At 57.7% G+C, this 21,194-nt stretch overlaps 3 protein-coding genes across 5 annotated transcripts; 1 reads left to right on the top strand and 2 right to left on the bottom strand.

Annotated features, from left to right (window-relative positions):
• Positions 1-126: 126 nt before the first annotated feature.
• Positions 127-794, bottom strand: NPB (neuropeptide B). Its single transcript, XM_027052488.2, has 2 exons — positions 470-794; positions 127-360 (listed from the first exon to the last, which is right to left on the bottom strand). The coding sequence occupies exons 1-2, from the start codon at positions 710-712 to the stop codon at positions 232-234; spliced, it is 372 nt and encodes a 123-aa protein (XP_026908289.1). The 5' UTR covers positions 713-794; the 3' UTR covers positions 127-231.
• Positions 795-3,093: 2,299 nt separating this feature from the next.
• ANAPC11 (anaphase promoting complex subunit 11) lies at positions 3,094-8,788 on the bottom strand. 3 transcript variants are annotated; one of them, XM_027052490.2, is made up of 3 exons: positions 8,639-8,788; positions 7,623-7,742; positions 3,094-3,349 (listed from the first exon to the last, which is right to left on the bottom strand). In XM_027052490.2, exons 2-3 carry the CDS (start codon positions 7,729-7,731, stop codon positions 3,204-3,206), a joined length of 255 nt encoding a protein of 84 aa, XP_026908291.1. In that variant the 5' UTR covers positions 7,732-7,742; positions 8,639-8,788; the 3' UTR covers positions 3,094-3,203. The 3 variants fall into 3 exon arrangements, with proteins under 3 accessions (XP_026908291.1, XP_014939989.1, XP_014939988.1); XM_015084503.3 differs by lacking the exon at positions 8,639-8,788 and adding an exon at positions 8,084-8,532; XM_015084502.3 differs by lacking the exon at positions 8,639-8,788 and adding an exon at positions 8,057-8,531.
• A 41-nt stretch (positions 8,789-8,829) lies between these two features.
• Positions 8,830-12,709, top strand: ALYREF (Aly/REF export factor). Its single transcript, XM_053212625.1, has 6 exons — positions 8,830-9,164; positions 9,614-9,745; positions 11,189-11,336; positions 11,947-12,010; positions 12,094-12,271; positions 12,360-12,709. The coding sequence occupies exons 1-6, from the start codon at positions 8,928-8,930 to the stop codon at positions 12,372-12,374; spliced, it is 774 nt and encodes a 257-aa protein (XP_053068600.1). The 5' UTR covers positions 8,830-8,927; the 3' UTR covers positions 12,375-12,709.
• Positions 12,710-21,194: the final 8,485 nt, after the last annotated feature.

Here is a 21,194-nt window from a genome sequence, read left to right as displayed (position 1 = left end):
ACGACAGCCTGGTGGCCCAGAGCCGGGTGGGGGCCGGGAGCGTCTGGAGACAGGCCAGGTCTGCAGGTCGCGCGGAGGCTACACAAGCCTACCCGCCCGCCCCTCTACCCCCACTCAGAGTCCGGCTGCGCTTCTCATTTATTCATTTAGCCGTTTACTGCGGGCACGGAGGGGGCACTGGGGGCACCGGCCAGGGCCAGATGAGGTCCAGGTCTCCGCGGTGGTCGGGGCTTAGGCGCTGCGACAGTCAGCAGCGCGGAGCGACAGGAACACGTCCGCCCGGCACTGGAAGGTGGCCTGGCCGTCGGGGAGCCTCTGGCAGCTCTGCAGATTCGGGGTCACGTCCTTGACACACACGGTCTGGGGGCGGGAAGGGGCTGAGGGAGCGACCGACGCCGCCGCCGCCCGCGCCCCGCCCCCGACCCCCACGCCCCCCGCCGCCCGCGCCCCCTCCGGCGGCCACACTCACGAGGCTCCGCAGGCTGGGTCGCGGCTCCGCGAAGGCGCCGGCCCGGCCCCGGGGTCCCGCGCCCACGGGGGGCGCGGAGCGGCGCGCGTACGGGGACCTGCGGAAGCCGGACAGCAGTCCCGCGGCGCGGCCCACCGAGTAGTAGCTGGGCCCCGCCGCCTGCTTGTACCACGCGAGGCCGGGCGGCGCCAGCAGCAGGCACAGCGCCAGGGCGGCGGCCACCAGCGGCGCGGAACGGGCCATGGGGACGCGGGGCGGCGGCGGGCGGCGGGGCTCGGAGCTCCAGCCGCGGCCGCCTTATATCTGTGGCCGGCGGGGCGCGGGGGCGGGCGCGGAGCACCTGGCGGGCCCCGCCTCGCGGAGCGAGCAGCCGTGCTGGGCAGCGCCTCCGCGCCTGCAGGGGATCGGGGCCCCATCCTCCCCCACCCCTGCCCGCTCCCTCTGCCCACGGTCCTGCCTGGGTAGAGCCTCAGCCGGAGCAGGGGCAAGCGGGACTGCACCGAGCCTCCAACCAGCCGGAGGGCGCGCGGCCCTAAGAGTTCTACCCCTTGGAGGTCCTCAGTGCTCAAGGCTGGGGAGAGAGCCACCGTGCCCTAGGGACACTTTATCCTGCCCTAAAGAGGCACTGATCCCAGGGCCAGGGCTCCCTGAGGGGATCAAAGCCTGGATGGGCCTGGGTGCCCCACACCCACCGGGGAAGGTTCTACTAACAAGGCTGCTACCACTGAGGTCCTTTAGGAAGAGGTGGGCGGCAAGGCCAGGCCTGACCTCGGGGAAACCAGACCCAGGGACAGCTGACCAGAATCCGCAGGCCCTTCCCACCCAGCTCTGCCCCAGCCGTGGGTGGCCTCGGGAGCCTCAGGCCTCTCGGTGAACCCCAGTGTTCGACAGGAGATGGATCAGACCCAGTCCCTGCCTCAAGCCACAGACAGATGGGAAAAACGGCCGCGCCACCGCCGCCGCCGGAGGGCAAGCAGAGTGGCTCACTGGAGGGAGAGAGTTTGCAAAGGCAGGTGGGATGAGCGGCTGCCTCCCGGAGGAGGGAGAGCAGCCCGAGGTTAGGGAGTCCTGAGCAGAGACACATGGCTGGATGTGAGCAGGGCCTGGTGGGCAGCTACGTGTTCAGCCTGAGGCCCAGCGGGCCCGGGGCGGACCAGGCTGGAGCCCACTGCAGAAAAGTCCCAAGTGGCAGGTAAGTGGGAACAGCCTGGAGGAGGGGCTGTGACCTTGGGCAAGTTGGCAAGCCCTCGGAGGCGGCGAGGTTGGGAAACCTGGGAGGCTGCACTCAGGGCCCGGCGCTCCAGCGTACAGACACGTCCCCGTGCCTCGTGTGCACTTCCTGTCACAGGAGAAAATTCCCCAGGCAGGGGAGGTGGGCTGGGGGCAAGCCAGGGCGAGGTCAGGAGACTGCCCAGGAGGGCCCTCCGCGGTGCCGCAGACCACCCCTCCTCCTGACTCCCCGGATACGAATCCAGACACTTTGTAGACACGAAGCCTCAAGAATACAGAGAAGCCCCCTGCCCAGACCCCAGCGGCCAGATGTAACTGTTTGCAGGGGCTGTGGGGTGCACCCAAGAGGCTGAGCCCAGGCATCCCTCCCACTCAGTCCCTAAACATCCCGGTCACGTGTCCTCCCCAGGACAGATATCAGCATGGAGGTCCTGGCAGCCAGGTTTCTGGACAAGAGGCATGTGACCTTCAGCTTGGTAAGGGTGGTGGTCCCCAGGGCCTCTTCTTTTCCTCTGGGTACAACATCCAGATGGGAAGTAGGGTGTCACACAGGTGACCAGGAGGCCAGCCCCTCTGTGTGAACCACCAGTCTTCTGTCCTGGGAGCTGAGGACAAGTAGTGTCACAAGTGCTCAGCGACTAGCCACCCACTAGGCAGATAGACACCCACGAGGCACAGGGCAGGGACCCCAGTGGGGGGTGGGGAAGGTCCACTGAGAATAGACTGGAAGGAGCCAGTGCCAAGTGACTCCCTGCAGCTCCCAGAGACATGCAGCCTACAGCAGGCTCTGTCCAGAAGCGGTCAAGACTCCCAGGGCTGGGACACAGTCCCCAGGGCCCCCCCACCTCCCTCCCCGGCAGCTGTGGATTAACAGAGGTGTCCAAAGGAGCTTCCCAAAGGCTGTCCTTCCTCAAATAGAGGATCTCAGACACCCAGGGACACAGATGCCCTTGACATGACCTACACTGGGTAGGTCACAGCCCCGACGAGCTGGCCTCCAACTGGATCACCAGCACCTACTCAGGTATAGCGTTTCAGGAGGAACCGCGGGCAGCTGTGCAGTCAGAGGCCCACAAACTAGTCTGTGGGGTGGCTGGCAGCTTCGAGCAGGTGAGGGGCCAGATGACAGGCCACAGGCCTCCACTCCACCGTTCTTTCGTCCCCCCTGCTGGCACACAACACGCACCCCAGGGCCTTTGCACCACCAGGCCTTTCAAGACCCCAGTCACTCTTGCCCCAGGCTCTTCTGGCTGATCCTGCACTCCTTCTCCTCCCGGGGTGGTGACTCAGGGCCTGGGTGGCATCATCCAGATGTTTATTCATGAGTTTTCCTATCAAGGCATGCCCAGCGGGGCTGCAGCAGCGCCGAGCAAACAGGAGGCCTCCAGCAAGGCTCAGGCAATTCAATGAGTTTTATTTATTGGATAAAAGCGTCAACGCGTGATGAAAAACAAACGCAGCTCCAGTCCTCGTGTCAACCCTGTCACAGCCCAGAGGGGCCGCGTCACTCCTTGAACTTCCATTCCTGGCGGCACATGGGGCAGTGCTGCTGCACCTGCTGTGCGTTGAGCCACTTGAGGATGCAGTGCATGTGGAAGCAGTGGGAGCACTGGCCCCACACCAGGGGACAGTCGTCGCCCGGCACCTTGCCTGTGGGAGGGACAAGAGGACCGTGCACGTCACATGGGGCGGGGGGGGGCGGCTAGGGATGTCAGGCAGCCGTGGCAGCCCCAGGGAGGGGGGGGGGTCTGTGTCCTGAGCCTGTCACACGCTGGGTTTCAGGAAAGCCCGAAATCAGGAGCGTTAACGCGCCTCTGCGGTGTGCCCCCCAACAAAGGTCAGCAGTGACCCCCACGGGAATCACCCTCCCCTCCCCTGCGGGGGCTCAGTTCCAGGGAGCGCTCTGGCCTAGCCCGCAGACCATCTACAGACGCACCACAGTTGTGCCACGTAACCTGCCACAGGAAATCACAGCAGGAACGCATCTAGGTTACCCGTCCCCCCAGCCCCCAGCCCCCAGAGCCACCCATCTGAAGAGTGAGCGGTTTCTCCCAATCAAGAGAAGAGCTGGGGCCTTGGGACTGGGACAGAGGTTCCTCTCCCAGGCGGCAGTGACCCAGTGCAGGAAGAGGGGGTAGGGGGGACCCTACGGCGTTTACCGCCCTGCCTGTCAGCAGCTGGGAGTGAGCACAGTGCTGCCACCCACCCTTTTCATTTCTGGTCCGAAAGGGCCCCGCCTCCAAGGCCAGGCGCGAGCCGCTGGCTTTTGCCGGGACAAGCCACCTCCACCTACCTTCACTGAGAAGACGTCCACACTGCCCCAAATCAGGACAAAAACGGGTCCCTCTGATTTCCCAGAATCAAGAAAATCCCATCACACAGCTGGTGCCAACAGAGGAGGACGACCTCCGCAGGCCCGGGTCGAGGTCCCCCCCAGGCTTTGAGAGCTGTGGCCTCTTATCCCCACTCCTCCTGAGGTGGCCGTCCCCCCACCTCACTGCCCTGGGGGTCCTCTACGCGTACCGAATGCTGTGTCCACGTGTCACTGGTGCACAAACGCAGGGGACCAGATGGACACACTGGGGCCAGGACACACAAGACATCCTGTTGTGGCAACAGCTGTTTCCACACATATCTTAAACACAAGTCTGGGGGCTCTCTGAGCACAGACCCTGCCTTTCGACGCCTGTGACCACGGCCCTTCCTCCCGCCACCAAACACAGGTGCTCGACCCTGCAAAATCACAGCGCTCCCACTGGGCTCTGTTCCCGCTGACCTGGGGCTGGGGGCCCGGTGGTGCTCTGTGGCCTGCCCGTCACCCCCCCCCCCGGCGGACAGGAGGCCAGGGCACACGGTGTATCAGGGCGGTGGCCACTTGCGGAGCAGTAGCCCAGCCAGGCAGCTGGTGTGGGTGCCAGGCCAGGAACCTTCCAGGTCTACTGTCAGCATCAGCTCCCCTGTCCCTGCGCAGCCCCCGCCCCACAGTGGCGCGTGCACCCCACCAAGTCAGAAAAGAGCCACCGCTATGCCTTTTTCACCTGTCTGGAGCAAAAACTCCTTTTTCTAACAAAACATCACTCCCTTTCTGAAATTTTTATGACAAAACCAGAAAATCATACCCTTAGCAAGTATGGAATTATTGAACTCGCTCTGCCCCCCCAGGCACGGGAGGGATGGGTGCTGGGGGGTGAGCAGGACCCTGTGCCAGGAGCCCATGTGGTATGACACCTGATGGAGACTACATCCCACCCCACCCCCACCCCTAAGGCCTTCCCAAGCCCAGCAGAAGTCAGCTTGGAATCACCCCTATGAAATTAGAGTCGCTTTGGAAAAGAGGATCCAAGACAGTGGGCAGGAGCTAGCTCTCCGGGGGGTGGGGGAGAACGGGCCACGCTGTCCACATGAGGCAGGGCGAGGGCAGGGGCCGCTTCCAGAACTCTGTACTGTCCCCACAGGCAGGCAGCCTGCTTCAGGCTCTGACGGGCACCTGAGCACAAGGTCGGTGACTCACGCAAGGGCTGGCTGGTGTCCTTTGTAATGAAAAGCCCCCGCAAGGAGACCTTTACTCCCAAAGCCCTCAGAGACAGGGAGCAGATTTAAGACAGCCTCAGTCACCCTGGGTTCTTCACAAGAGCTCAATTTTAGCAAGAGAAACCCCGCCTCACTTAATCTATACAAAGAGCACCACAGGCCTGTCAAACACTCTGCACGTTACAACCGGCTCTCACACTTAACCTTGAGTCTGAACACGAGACTCTAGATCCCCCACTCTGGGGCGCCTGGGGGGCTCAGTCATTTGGGCTGCTTGGGTCACGGTCTCAGGATTTGTGGGTTCTACCCCCCACGTCGGGCTCTGCGCTGCCTGCTTAGGATTCTGTCCCTGTCTGCCCCTCCCTTGCTCGTGTGCGTTCTCGCTCTCAAAATAAATAAACTTTAAATCCCCTACTCTCTGCAGCAACAGACCCACTTCCACAAAACTTGAGCACCCCCTTAAATGCAGAGATGCCCGGCTACAGGCCCAGTGGAACCTGCCCTCTGTGGGCTGTGTGGGAGTGCCACCTGTCAGACACAGGCTCACTCTGCCACACCCAGTCGAGGGCAATGTTCCAGACTTTTCTTTTCAGAAGGTAACAGTCTGTTGCTTAGGAGAAAGCTGCAAACGCATGCCCTTCCAGGCTCCCGTAGCCCTCTAAGAATGATTGAAATAAGGGCACCTGGGTGGCTCAGGTGGGTAGGTGTCTGACTTCAGCTCAGGTGGTCATCTTGCGGTTCGTGAGTTCGAGCCCCCCGTCGGGCTCTGTGCTGACAGCTCAGAGCCTGGAGCCTGCTTCCCGCTTCCCATTCTGTGTCTCCCTCTCTCTCTGCCCCTCCCCTGCTTACGCTCTGTCCCTCTCTCTCTCAAAAATAAATAAACATTAAAAAAAAATCAATAAAAAAAACACCACAAAGAAGAAATCTGATAAAACCTGACAGTGGACACGGTGTGAAAAACATGACTTTGCTAAACGGTCAGCTGCCTCGGAAAGGTTAAGAGAAGGGGGGAACAGGGGGGCTTGTTGCAGATTCAACAGCCAAGGCAGAGCAAAGCAAGCAAGCACTCACCGATCCTGCTCACACCATCAAGGACAGAGACGTCAACAGACAACAGGAAAAATCTGAGCAAGGACTAAGCACAGGGGTAACACTAAGGACTTATCACCACGTCTGACGCGACAGCACTGCCGGTAAAAAACCCAAGTCACAGCTAGAGACGCTGCAGGAGTCCAGTGAAACATCCTATTTATCTGTTACCATAACACACTTGAAAACCCTGAGGCAAACATGGAAACTTTCCTCAGGCATTGTTACCCTACATCCCGGATGCATCCTGGATGCAGGGAAGGGGTATCCTTATAATATTCCACTTTTTGTTCACTTGAGAATCTTTAAAGACTTTTAACACATCTTTGTACCCCGTGTATTTTTGTTTTTTTAAACATTTTTTTTTTAACGTTTTTTATTTATTTTTGAGACAGGGAGAGACAGAGCATGAACCGGGGAGGGTCAGAGAGAGGAAGACACAGAATGTGAAACAGGCTCCAGGCTCTAAGCTATCAGCACAGAGCCCGACGCGGGGCTCGAACCCACGGACCGCGAGATCATGACCCAACCCGAAGTCGGCCGCTTAACCGACTGAGCCACCCAGGCGCCCCTTAAACATTATTTAAGTAGGGGAGCCTGGGTGGCTCAGTCGGTTAAGCGTCTGACTTCAGCTCAGGTTGCGATCTCCTGGTTCATGAGTTGGACCTCTGAGTCGGCCCTCGTCGGGCTCTCGGGCTCTCTGCTGTCAGTGCGGAGCCTGCTGGGAATCCTCTGCCTCTGCCCCCTCTCTCCCTGCCCCTCCCCTGCTTGCTCGTGCACATGCGCACGCATGCACATGCTCTCTCCCTCTCAAAAATAAGTATTTTTAAAGTTTACTTATTTTGAGAAAGAGAATACATGAGCAGGTGAGGGGCAGAGAGAGAGAGAGAGAGAGAGAGAGAGAGAGAGAGAGAGATCGAGATCGAGAATCCCAAGCAGGCTCCAAGCTGAGAATTCGGAGCCCAACTTGGGACTCCAATTCATGAACCTTGAGGTCACGACCTGAGCCCAAATCAAGAGTCAGACTCTTAACTGACCGAGCCACCCAGGCGCCCCCTTGCCCCACGTATTTCATAGCTGAGTTTGATCACAGTAAAAGGCTACAACCCTTTTCCTTACAAAACTTTTGATGGGGTCTCTATACAAACATGTGACCAAACCACTTGGCTTTCTTCTGCCAACTTTTCTTCTTGAGGACAGGGGCCCCAAAACCCAGGCACTTTGTGCAGGTTATTTCCGGGGAGACGCCAAGACCAGGCCAGCAGGCAAAGCTCAAGAGGGAGGGAACACAGGGGACACTCACAGTCCGGGCAGCAGCCATTAAAGGCCATCCGACAGATGCCACAGTTCTCGTCGTTGGCCACCCAGAGCCAAGTGGCCACGCCATTCCAGCACTTAATCTTCACCCTCATGGCGGTGGAGCCTGCGAGCAGAGAAGAGATCGGCTGGCTACATTCAGCTTGCTCAGCTACAGCATCTAGGCCCCCAGGGATCAAGAGGGTCAGGAACCGATGCCCAGGCTGAGAAATCCAGAGGGGTGAGTGAGCACAAATCTGCCTACAAGGTGGCGGGGGCAGGACCGGGACCTCCTTGGGAGGACCAAGCGCCCCAAGAGCTAGGCTCCCTACATTTTCAGAGCATCCGCAGTCTACCCTGCGTCCACCAAAGGGTGCATGGGCGTTCAACAATATTTGCAAAAACGTGCCATACAGTGCTTTTCAAAGGCATAAAACTAACTTGGGGTTAACAAATGAAGACCCAGACCCGGCTAACGAGGAGGTCATGACAAGGAACAACTCAGCCCGCGGTCCCGGTCGCGGGCTCGGTCGCCAGCTAGGCAAGCTGCGTGCCGCCTCCTCCCCCCCCCCGCCGCCGCCGCCACCGCCACCAAAAGGGGACCTGGTTGCTGGGTAGGGGGATGCAGGCCGGGACCCGGGTCTCAGGCTCGGTGAGAAGGTGGGGCGCGGAGAAGGACGCAGAGGCGGACGTGGGAGACGGTGGGGCGCGGGGAGAGGGGAACGCGCGGGAAAAGGGTGAGGGCGCAGAAAAAGAGGAACGCGGGTTGAGAGCGCGGGGAAGGGATGGGGGTCGAGCGCGGAGACAGGGCGCAGGGAAGCGGTAGGAGCAGGTAGAAGGTGTGAGGCGCGGCGAAGGGGTGCGGGGCAGGAGTGCGGGGGCGGGGAGAGGGCGCGCGGAAGAGGCGGGAGCGCGGGGAGAGGGTGTGGGCGGGGTGAAAGGTGCGGGTTCAAGGCTCGGAGTGGGGAGGGGCGGCGCGCCAGGCCCGCCCCAACGGCCGCGCTCCGCCCCGCGCTGTCGCACCTCCGCCGGCCTAACCGCGCGCTGCCCCGCCCGCCTTCCGTTGGCAGCGCCCGCGCGGGAAGGTATAAAAACGACCGCGGCCACTGCCCGGCACCTCACAGCTGCGCCCGCCGAACTCGCACCTCGGCGCGCACGCGCCGCCCCGCCCCCGCAGCCCGCCCGCAGCCCGCCCGCAGCCAATCCCCGGCCTCTCCGAGGACTCGGCACCGGAAGACACCGCGCGGCCCCGGAAGTGACGCCCCGGCGTGCTGACGCGCGGGCTCGAGCCAAGGCCGATTCCGCGCCCGCCATGGCCGACAAAATGGACATGTCTCTGGACGACATCATTAAGCTGAACCGGAGCCAGCGAGGCGGCCGCGGCGGAGGCCGGGGCCGCGGCAGGGCCGGCTCCCAGGGCGGCCGCGGCGGCGGGGCGCAGGCCGCCGCGCGAGTGAACCGAGGCGGCGGGCCCATCCGGAACCGGCCGGCCATCGCTCGAGGCGCGGCGGGCGGCGGCGGCAGGAACCGGCCGGCGCCCTACAGCAGGGTGAGTGCGGAGGCGGCGGGCCTCGGTGGGGAGCGGGCCGGCGGGGCGGCGCGCGGCGGGGAGGGCCGCAGGCCGCGCCGGGCCGGTGGGCGCGGGCGCCGACCGGGCGGGGAGGCCGCGCGCCGGCCGGGCCCGGGAGGCGGAGACCCTCCCGGCCTTTGTCTCGGCCGGGCGCCGGGCCTCGTGGCGGCGGGGCCGAGGGGGCGTTGGGCGCGGCCGCGCCGGCGGCGGGAAGTTAGTTGGAGGGAACTGAGGAGCTGCGGGGCCCGGGGCTCCCGGGGGCTCTGCTGCGGCCTGACGCGGCGTGGGCGGGCAGGGCAGGGCCGCGCGGGTCCGTGTGCGTTTCCCTCCGGGCCCCGAGTGCCGTGCCCGGACTGTGAGGGCGAAGGAGAGTCCTGGAGAGCCGCTCACGGGTCCGGGTCCGTTCTTGTGTTTTCTTTCCCCTTCAGCCGAAACAACTTCCTGACAAGTGGCAACACGACCTTTTCGACAGCGGTTTCGGGGGCGGCGCAGGCGTCGAGACGGGTGGGAAACTGCTGGTGTCAAATCTGGATTTTGGAGTATCGGACGCTGATATTCAGGTAAGGCACGGGAGCTTCTTGGCGCGCAGTGACCCCTCACGGACTCGGTCCCGTTCGGGACGTGGTCTTGAATCTCCTGCACCATAGCCCAGTGAGCCCTCCCCGGCCCCCGTGAGGAGCTGCGGGGACGCAGAGCAGAGGTCACACTAGTCGCCAGCCCCGCAAGTAGGCCAGTGTGTTGGAAGCCAGGCCCCCAGCCCGGCGCGAGGAGCTGCCGCCCTTCTAAGACGTTCTGTCAGTGAGGATCCCCTGCCAGAGCTCCCAGCCAGGCCGGAGAGGTGGCTCTCCCGTGTGTGTCTCGCGTTACTGACTCAGCCGGGATGTTTCTTTGGTTTCTTTTGTATTTGTTTTAGCTATTTGTTGGGAGGAGAAGACCTTTTTTCATGGAAACAGGTAGACAAAACAGACACAGGATGGTGCCGGGCAGCTTTCCTGCTCCGTTTGCCTCGGAGCTTGCAGCTCCGTGTCTCGCGGAACGTGCCTCCGGCTTCCCCCCCCCCCCCCCACGTCTTTCTAGTGACATGATTTCAAACCCATTCTTGTCTGAAGCTGTGTTTTCTTTCGTTTGTTTTCTTTTTCCTTTTTTTCTTTTTGATTGAATTCCAAAGGCGCATAAACTTATTTTCTGGTTAAGTAAAGCTCCCTTGAGGATCGGTCCCAGAGATGGCTGGGTCAGGGTGCTGGGCCTTCCTGGGTTCAGTTTCCCAGAGCCCCGCTGTTTGTTTGACTACCATGGGAGGACAGAGCAAGGCCGGTGAGCACTCACGGTGTCTCAACACTTTTTTTAAGGTGGTTTCTGGCATCCACTGGAAACCGCTTTTGGTGAACTCCACTTCCCGCTGTGTGCCTGCGGCCGGAGTAGCCCCACACTCTGGGTTCCCTCTCCAACTCCCAGCCTGCCTGAGGTCAGGGCAGTTTCCATGGCAGCGCTTGACTTCAGCCTTTGCGGCAGGCTTGAGTAGGAGGAGAGGGAAAGGTGAGCCAGAAATCTGCCCTGGGGGAGGGGCTGGGTCAGGGCTCCCGCATCAACGGGCCCTGTGAGCTGGTCCACATGACGGATAGCGTCCCTTGCTCTGTGATCTTGGCCTTTGCTGTTTCTTGGTACAGTCCTTGGGTGTGTTGGAAATTTTCCTCTGTCGAAGAAGATAGCGACTTAATCTCGTGCCCTTCACTGGTGGGCTTTGCGGTCCTTTACCTGCCTCCTGGTACCGGTGTCAGGTCCCCACGCTGGCAGGAGCCCTCAGGCCCAGCTGCTCCCGGAAGTTGCTGTCCCGTCCGCCCCTCCCTTCCCCCCCAGTTTGCACTGCCCTGCCCCCATACGTGTCTGCCTCCCAGGGAAAGACCCCCCCCCCCCGCCCCCCAGAAGTTCACACTCCCAGGGACGGCCCTGGGCCCCCAGGAAGGGGAGCCGCTTTGCTAACAGCCGCACTTTCCGGCCCCCAGGAGCTCTTCGCTGAGTTCGGAACTCTGAAGAAGGCGGCCGTGCACTACGACCGCTCAGGGCGCAGTTTAGGAACAGCCGACGTGCACTTTGAACGGAAGGCAGATGCCCTGAAAGCGATGAAGCAGTACAACGGCGTCCCCCTGGATGGTGCGTCCGAGGTTGGACCCAGAATGGTAGAGGGGCCGCATCTACTTGTGGAGTCTGGGGCTGGCAGCTGTCCGTGCAGGAATGTGGCTTACCCCCGTGGCTGAGGACACTTTGCATTCGCCCCTTTGTCTCTCTCTTCCATTCTGCCACCTCTCATGCTGCCCCACACATCCGGACCAACCTCTTGTGAACCCCCATCCAGCAAGCTACATCCCTCCCCTCCTTCAGCTCCTTCCGGAAGATTCACTTCTGTGAAGCCTTCTCAGAGCCGCCATAGTACACCTCTGAGTGCGGGGCTGTAGTCGTAAAGACAAAGGTACCGGTCCTTCTTCCGTCAGGTCACCCACACCTCTCCACCCACGAGCACCCCGGACACCTGAGCAGACACCCACCTGACCTGGACTCGGAAGGAGCGAGGAGGTCCTGGCGGGCTTGACATCGGCACCGCCCCGCCCTCCTACCGGTGTCACTCGGCCGCTCCCCTTGCGGGCAGCACTTGAGGCACACAGCCCCTTTCCAGCGCCTGCATGGAGACCGGGGTGCGGTGCCCCCGCGGGTGCACCTCAGAGCCCTCTAACTGGAGCGCGCCCTCTTGTGTGCTTTGCCACAGGCCGCCCCATGAACATTCAGCTCGTCACGTCACAGATTGACACACAGCGGAGACCCGCACAGAGGTGAGTTGGGGGCCTGTGGCACGTGGTCGCTCGTCCCGCGGGCCTGTGCAGGTCACGTGAGCGGGGTCCGTTTTCCTCGCCAGCGTAAACAGAGGCGGGATGACCAGAAACCGCGGTTCCGGAGGCTTCGGGGGCGGTGGCGGCACCCGGAGAGGCGCTCGCGGAGGAAGCCGGGGCAGGGGCAGAGGCACCGGCAGGAGTTCGAAGCAGCAGCTGTCCGCCGAGGAGTTGGACGCCCAGCTGGACGCTTATAACGCCAGAGTAAGGCCCGGGGCCCGGGGGACGGGGCCACAGACTGCCGGGGGGGGGGGGAGGGCTCGTTGGAGTGAGAAGGTTTTGTGTGTTTCAGATGGACACCAGTTAAACAGACCGGCAGATCCTCGAGCGGAGCAGGACCCGGACGTCCCCTCCGTGCTCCCTGGCGGGAGGGGGGTGGAGGACCGGGGCTGTGCAGCCAATGACGGATTTGTTTCTTTTATGTTTTAAAATAGGATTTAAAAACTCATGTAAAGGTTTTTTGTTCTTTTGTTCTTTTGTTCTTTTTTTTTTTCTTTTTTTTTTCTTTTTTTTTTTTAAATTCTGAAACAGACCTGTTTTGTACCGAGTTATTTTTGGGATAAATTTTACCGGTTGCTGTTGTGGAGAAGGTGGCGTTTTCACCTTTGCCATAATAAAATAGAAACGTGTGTAGAACTGGAACCATTTGATTTGTCCCGCTGTCGGAGTCCTTGGTTGGGCTGGAACTTTCGTGTCGCGACCGGATGAGTGTGTGTGGGGAACAGTCCCACGGACACCTGGAGCCCTGGCACGGCCGCCAGAGTCCGTGCTCCAGGCGGGTGCTGGGCGGGAGGACCCGGGAGCAGCCGCCTCTGCCACCTGCACCGGACGTCAGGGGCGGACCGCGGGCCCCACGCTGTTGCCAGACTTCACGTGCCCCGGCTGGGCCGTTCCCTTCCTTCTGGTGCTCTGGTTCTCAGAAGCCTGGGTTCAGCAGCGACTGCAGCATGATCCCTTCGTGGCTTTCTCTGTCCTTTATGTTAAGGGACGAGCCAGAAAGCGTTCTCGTAAGAGGACCGGGATGTGCCTGGTGAGATAGCTTGGGGAGCTGTGGCAGAGTCCAGTTTGACGTGCAGAGGACTGGAAGGACTGGAAGCACAGGTGCCCCATTTGGACCCCCCTCTGGGACAGAGCAGAGCAAGCCGGTGACGTCACTGGTCTCTACTCCCTATACCTTGCGGCTCGGAAGAGGCCCGGGTCCCAGTGGGAGGCAGGGCATGGAGACCTGTCTGGAGCCTTCAGGATTTTCCACCTTCCTCTCTGGCGCCTGTGGATGACCCGGTTCTACCCCAAAGCCAGTGCGACCTGAGGGCCCTGGCTCTGCGGCCTGCGGGCACGGACCCAGGCGCTGTGGGCAGGGAGGACGAGGTGCGGCCGTGGAGAAGAGACCCGGATGAGCCGTGGGGAGCACAGCCCTAGAGCTGTCCCCGAGCCTCACAGCGGGGACAGGGAGGAGGGGGCGGTTGCAACAGGAAGACTGGCCAGAGCACAGCCCGTGGCTCAGGTCGACCTCCACGCTCGGGACAGTGCTCCAGAGTCCTGAGAAAGGAGCGTGTACAGGAGTGGTTCTTTCGCTGTCGGTTCTAGCTCTTGCAGCGCAGCCAGTGGCCGCCATTGGAACGGCCTGTGTCATACTGGGGACTGGGCAGAAGAGTGACTCACCTGGCCGGCTCAGCCCTGGGGGATCCCAGCGTTAGCAGGGGAGAGGACCGGCCCGTGCCCGGCCCTGGTGTTGTGTCTGGGAGGCCCGGACGTGATGGAGGTCGGAGCGTCCAGGTGCAGTTGGGACAGTGTCCCTGGGAGGTGGTGCCAGGCTAAGGTGGTTGGCCACCCAAAGAGAACACCTGGTGGAGGTGGGGGGAGGCCCAGGCCAGAGGCCACAAGTATGGAACTGACGGCCACTGGGATGGGGAGGGCGGGGTGGCGGCCCAGAGGCATCAGAACAGTGGCCGAGGGTGCCATGGTGCAGAGAAAGGCCCGGGAGAAAAGCAGGCAAAGGGTCCGCTCCGTGTTGGATCCGGGAGGTGAGCAGAGACCCCGGACACGGTCGGGCCTGGAGTTGGGACCCCATGGGTGCTTGGAGTTGGACGTCGTCAATTTGGCGGCTGTTGACACATGGACCCTAGCAAGGCCGCGGCCAGTGGCGTGGCCCAGGAAGGGCTGGGGGTGACAGGAGATGCAAGAGGGAGTGACGTCACGGGCTGGGGAGGCCACGGAGGGGGAGGAAGACTAAATAAGGAGACCCGAGACGTTGCAGGTGAGTCCGGTGGGGGGCTGCTGGCCAGACTCCTGAGCCGGAAGAAGCCTCCGACGCTTTCCCTGGGGACATTTCATTTCAAGGGCTGGGGGACCCTGTCACTGTCTGCCGGGAAGCTCTTGAGAGGAAAATCGGGCGGGGGGCTGTTGTGTTTGCAGGACAGCATCCGTGGTCCGAGGCAAACCAGGCATCTGGCCACCTAAGGGACAGTGCCAGGCGTCCCTGCACTGGCCAGCACCCTTCGTCCCCCAAAGTACCAATCGAATGAGACAAAGCCAAAGTGACACTTAGCGGTCTTGCATGTCCCTCCTGCACTGCGCCCAGACGCCGAACTGCGATTGGCCAGCGCCTGTCAACAGCCGACCGGATGGATCAGGCCACCCCCTTAGCCCAGACCTGACGCCGGGTAGCCCTCTTCCTGGCCCTCAGTCTGCACGGAAGCTCAGTGGTGGGTCCAGAAGCGCGTAGGTGATTCGCTGGGCCGGAAGCCGGCACCAGGGAGGAGAGGCAGTGAACCCGCACGGATTGCAGGCCCTGGGCCTGGGGCCTGACCCTTACCCGGTGGCTCGTGGGGGGAAGAGGCAGTCAACCCGTATGCTTGGCTTTCGGGTGGCTGAGCAAAGATCCCTGTGGTTCCTGAGGAATCTGGAATAAGAAGGAAGCAACAACCTGTCCCTGCGGACTGTAGGAAACCCCGAAGAGGCCGGGGCGGCGGACTCCTTGAGCGAGCGTCGCGCTTCGCACACCCCTGTGGCACCCTGGGACCCGCTGTGTGTCTGTGCTCCTCAGGAAGAGGACAGGTTTGTTCTTGCCTTCGGGGAGCTGACGGTCCGATGCAGGAAACCCGACCCGGGAGACTGGAATGTGGCCCGATAACCGCGATAGCAGCTAGTGCGCGAGCGAGGCCCCGCGTGGGCCTCTGGCTGCGGAATGTGCACCACGCGTCTGTTGAGGGCCCGTGACCCACACGTTACTGGGCGTCCCCTGCACATGTCACCCATCGTCCCAAGAACCCAGTGAAGTGATCGCTTTATTTCAGAGTTTAAAGAAAACACAGCACACTTACTCCTCCAACAAGTATGTGGGTCCCTGCCACGCGCCAGCCACCATTCACATGCTGGGGGAAATGGGGAGCAAGACACAGAAATCCCTGCCCTCAGACTGGCCCCTCTGATGAGGGAGAGATGGGGGAAGGTGAAACACAGGGTGTCAGGGGCGCCTGGGTGGCTCAGTCGGTTAAGCGTCCGACTCTTGTTATTGGCTCAGGTCGCGATCGCGAAGTTCGTGAGATCGAGCCCCACACGGAGCTCCGTGCTGACGGCACACAGCCTGCTTGGGAGTCTCTCTCTGCCCCTCCCCACGCGGGTGTTCACGCTCTCCCTCTCAGAAAAATAAAATAAACCTTAAAAAAAAACTGAAAATCTTAAAAAGAAATAAAATATTTTTTTAAGAAAGATAATAGGTGGGCATCTGGGTGGCTCCGTGGGTTCAGGGCCCCACCCTTGGTTTCAGCTCAGGTCGTGACCTCACAGTGTGGGATGGAGCTGAGCATTGGACTCCACTGACGCCACGGAACCTGCTTGGGATTCTCGGTCTCCCCCACCCCTCTCCCTGCCCCTCCCCGCTCACACGTGTGCAGCGCTCACACTCTCAAAATAAATATCTTTTAAAAAGTTAAAGGGTGTCAGATGGTGGTAAGGCTGTGTGAGGAGTAGGGAGAGGCCTTGCTGAGGAGGCAGGGGGTGCAGGTGTGAGGTATGTGGGTATTTAGGGGAAAGTTTTGCCGGCAGAGAGGACAGCAAGGGCAAAGGCCCTGAGGTGAGAACACGGGAAAGCTCGGGGACCCCAGAGTGGCCAGGGTGGAGGGGGCAGGTGCTGTGAGGCCTCACTACTTGGCCTCTTTGCTGGGGTGAAGGAAGGAGCCCTGGGGGGACATCAGCCAGAGATGCACCCTGAGCAAAAGGCAGCGTGTGGGGAAAGGCTGCCTGGGCCCAGAATTCGGGGGCTCAGCGTGGATGAAGGGCAGAGACCATGGAGTGGGTTTTGTAGTTTTATATTAATGGCGAATGGAACATGAGGTGCTCTTTTTTTTTTTTTTTAATTTCACTTTTAAAAATTTACCTCCAAATTAGCATATGGTGCAAAAATGTTTTCAGGATAGATTCCTTAATGCCACTTCCCCATTTTGCCCCTCCCCCCTCCCACACCCCCTCCAGCAACCCTCAGTTTGTTCTCCATATTTATGAGTCTCTTCTGGTTTGTCCCCCTCCCTGTTTTTGTATTCTTTGTTTCCCTTCCCTTATGTTCAGCTGTTTTCTCTCTTAAAGTCCTCATATGAGTGAAGTCATAGGATTTTTGTCTTTCTCTGACTATGAGGTGCTCTTTTAAGACAACTTGTTTTTTGGGGACACCTGAGTGGCTCAGTTGGTTAAATGTATGGCTTTGTCTCAGGTCATGATCTCACAGTTCATGAGTTCGAGCCCCGCGTCGGGCTCTGTGCTGACAGCTCAGAGCCTGGAGCCTGCTTCGGATTCTGTGTCTTCCTCTCTCACTCAGCCTCTCTCCCACTTGTGCTCGCTCTCTCACTCTCTCTCTCTCAAAAGTAAACAAAAAAAAAAAACTTGTTTTTTTCTTAATTGAAAAAATAACACATTTGGGGCTCCTGGATGGCTCCATGGATGGAGAGTGGGACTCTTGATCTCAGGGTTGTGAGTTCGAGCCCCATGTTGGGTGTAGAGCTTACTTTAAAAATAGATTAAAAATTAATAATACGTTCAGTCAGCACAGAAGTGTGATGGCACAGACAGAACTGCCTTCCCACATTCTCCAGACAAAACCCTGGTACCGCAGTGTGTTTATTTATTTTACTTTTTTTTTTAAGATTTTATTTTTTAAGGGTTCCTGGGTGGCTCAGTTGGTTAAGCATCCAGCTCTTGGTTTGGGCTTGGGTCATGATCTCATGGTTTGTGAGTTCGAGCCCCATGTTGGGCTCTTTGGTGAAAGCAAGGAGCCTGCTTGGGATTCTCTCTCTCTGCCTCCCTCATTCACTCTCTCAAAATAAGTAAGCTCAGGGCGCCTGAGGGGATCAATCAGTTAAGTGTCCAACTTCAGCTCAGGTCATGATCTCGCGGTTCGTGGGTCCAAGCCCCACATCGGAGCTGGAGCCTGCTTCTGTAATTTTTTAAATCTTTATTTTTGAAAGAGAGAGAGAGAGCAGGGGAGAGGCAGAGAGACAGGGAGACACAGAATCTGAAGCAGGCTCCTAGCTGTCAGCACAGAGCCCGATGCGGGGCTTGAACTCACAAACCACGAGATCCTGACCTGAGCCGAAGTCGGACGCTCAACCGACTGAGCCACCCAGGCGCCCCAATCCTCATCATTTCTTTTAATGTCAGCCTATTTCTCTATTTCATTGTGAATGTTCTTGGGTGTTATTTTGTAATTTTGATATTCAGATTGATAGGAAAGGAGTGAGAACAGGACAGAGAGTTCCTTCGTGTTCCTCACCCAGATGCTGGCATTCCACCTGTCCGTGTTATTCTGAACTGATCGCGAGTGAGTGCGGCACGATGCAGCTTTACCCCTGATTCTTTCTCTGCGTATTTCTCTAAAACAAGGATATTCACACAAGCCCCCCAATAGGTGAGTCCCGCTTCTCTCTCTCTCTCTCTCTCTCTCCCTCTGCCCCTCCTGGTATTCTCTCTCTCTCTCTCTCTCTCTCTCTCTCTGCCCCTAGCTCACTTGTGCACTCTCTTTCTCTCTCTCTCTCTCTCAAAAATCAATCAATCAATAAATAATAAAAACAAGGATATTCTCTTACATAGTCAGACACTAACATTGACCCAGTGCCATGATCTGAACTACAGACCTGATTCGATGTAGCCAATTGTCCTAACAGTCCGTGTTGTAGATGCTTCTTTCTTTGATGCCTGGTCCACTGACCTCGAGATGCCTCTACTTGTCTTAACCTGGTAGTTCTTTCCTTCTCTTTCCTGACCTCGACACTTTTGAAGGTCGGTCCCATCGGGGGTGGTCTCACTTCTTTATGATTAGACCAGGCTTATGTATCCTTGGTAAGATACACAGATGAACTGTTCCATTTCAATGCTCCCTCTGGGGTGCACGATGGCAGTCTGTCTGTCTTATTGTGGGTGAGGTGGCCTTAGTTCAGATGGGAGCTGCCTGCTTCTCTACTGTAGAGTTACTGTGCATTTTGTAACCCACAACTATCTTGAGGAAGACATTTAAAAAACATTTTTTTTAAGTTTATTTATTTGAAGACCCAGGGAGAGTGGAAGAGGGGCAGAGAGAGAGAATCCCAGGCAGGTTCTGTGCTGTCAGTGCGGAGCCCGATGAGGGGCTCGAACTCATGAACTGTGAGATCATGACCTGAGCAGAAACCAAGAGTCAGATCCCTAACGAACTGAGCCACCCAGGCACCCCACTGAGGGAGACATTTGGGGATTAAGTGAATACCCATTTCTCAAAGTTCTGCCCAATTGTGCCCAGTTGTGCAAACATGATTGCCGTGCTGTTTGACGGTGAGTTTTTATATTCTCCTCATTCCTTCAACAATAATCGGGATCCTTTTCTAAGAAAGACAAGTCCCTTTCCACCCATTTATTCAGCTATTTATATCAGGATGGACTCGTGGATATTTATTTGATTCTATGAGTCATAAACTGGTAGCTGCTCTTTTGTTGCTCGGACTGTTTTAGTTTCGGCCCTCAGGAGCCTATCATGGTGCCTCCTGTGCCCTCTGACGTCCCATGTCATTGCCTCAGCGTTTTCTGACTTTCTGACACCAGGAGGGGCTCCAGGCTCAGCTTGACCGGCAACTTTCACGGAGACAGGTATTTAGCAACCAAGATCTGGGTGCTGGGTGTGCTCATTGCCTCCGGGCTCTTGGTGCTCCTCGGCCTTCCCAGCACGGGGCTAGGAGATGTACATATGAGTTCGTGCACACACACCTACCGTCTTCTCCCTATCTAGCTAACTGTGTAAATACGTGGTAGAAAACCGTGAGTTTTACCGATGCCTCTGATTCCAACCCAGCACCAACAGCCCTGCCTCCCCTTTCCTTCCTGTAACTTCTTTCTGTGATGAGGGGGAACCTGCTCATTGTTTGCTTATATGATGCCAGTCCTCTACCTTAGTTTCAGAACTGCCGCTCCATACCCCACCCCCACGAGACACATTTCCTAACTAGGGTACGGTATTGAGTTCTGTTATTTCCGTGTTGAGCCATACAATATCCAGTGAAAGTACCAGCTTCCAGAGTCGCTCAGGCGAGTCCTTTTCTTCTCTGCCCCTTTGGTGTAATTTGTACTATAGTTAGGTTCATTTGTTACCGTTGGTGTCCCACTGTGGCTACCCCACGTAGGCTGGTTGACTTTTTTTTGGCATTTTACATATATTAGTTGTTATGGAATTATACACGTTTGTGTAATGTTCATAACTGTTTATCTGACTTACAGTAATTCACTGTTATTAATGACTCACTCTGAGATCAACTGAGCATTGGGGGAAAATAGCGATAAGTTATATGTCATTAAAGATTTTAATGCAGGGGGGCGCCTGGGTGGCTCAGTCGGTTAAGCGTCCAACTTCAGCTCAGGTCACAATCTCGCGGTCCGTGAGTTCGAGCCCCGCGTCGGGCTCTGGGCTGATGGCTCGGAGCCTGGAGCCTGCTTCCGATTCTGTGTCTCCCTCTCTCTCTGCCCCTCCCCCATTCATGCTCTGTCTCTCTCTGTCTCAAAAATAAATAAACGTTAAAAAAAATTAAAAAAAAAGATTTTAATGCAGAAATAAAACCTTCAGAGTACCAAGAAATAAACTCATTAATTAATTAATTAATTAATTATTTCATTTTTCTTAGGTAGGCTACACAGCATGGAGCCCGACATGGGACTTGATCTCACAACCCTGAGTTCAAGACCTGAGCTGAGATCGAGTCAACACTCAGCTGACTGAGCCACCCAGGCACCCCTCAATTCATTAATTTAAAACATATCAATTTGTGGGGCGCCTATGTGACTCAGTCGGTTGAGCATCCAACTTCGGCTCAGGTCATGATCTCCTAGTTCGTGGGTTCAAGCCCCACATCGGGCTCTGTGCTGACAGCTCGGAGCCTGGAGCCTGCTTCGGATCCTGTGTCTCCCTCGCTGTCTCTGCCCCTCCCCCGCTCAAACTCTTTTCCCATCTCACTCTCAAAAAATGAATAAACAATAAAAAAAATGTTTAAACGTACCAACTTGTCTGTGATCATTTAGCCTACGTTAGGCAGGGTCGATCTTCATGTAACCTATGCAAGTTGTGAAAAGAAACTAGAAAATGTTTAGCATGTTAACGTGAGCGCACCAGGTTTTTTGATGAACATATCCATCATTAACAAGCCATTCAAAGTACCATTAATGATTTCATAAACTTACCATTTCTTTTTGATGTTGTTGTTCTTGTCAAATATATAAACATCCAAGTGTTCATACTTAAGAAAAAAACATCTACCCAAATGTCCATCGACTGATGAATGGATAAAGTGTGATATATATATATATATATATATATAATGGAATATTACTCGACGATCAAAAAGAATGAAATCTTGTCATTTGCAACAAAGTGATGGAACTAGAGTGTATTGTGGTAAGCGATATAAGTCAGCCAGAGAAAGATAAATATATGATTTCATTCATGTGGAATTTAAGACACAAAACAGATGAACATAAGGGAAGGGAAGGAAAAATAAGATTAAAACAGAGAGGGAGGCAAACCATAAGCGACTCTTAAATGTGGAGAACAAACTGAGGGTTGCTGGAGGGATGTTGGGTGGGGGGATGAGCTAAATGGGGGATGGGCACTGTTGGGATG

The sequence above is a fragment of the Acinonyx jubatus genome, chromosome E1, assembly GCF_027475565.1.
Source record: "Acinonyx jubatus isolate Ajub_Pintada_27869175 chromosome E1, VMU_Ajub_asm_v1.0, whole genome shotgun sequence".
NCBI lineage: Eukaryota > Metazoa > Chordata > Mammalia > Carnivora > Felidae > Acinonyx > Acinonyx jubatus.
Note: the sequence above shows the minus strand (reverse complement) of the source record. Positions and strands in the feature narration are given on the sequence as shown.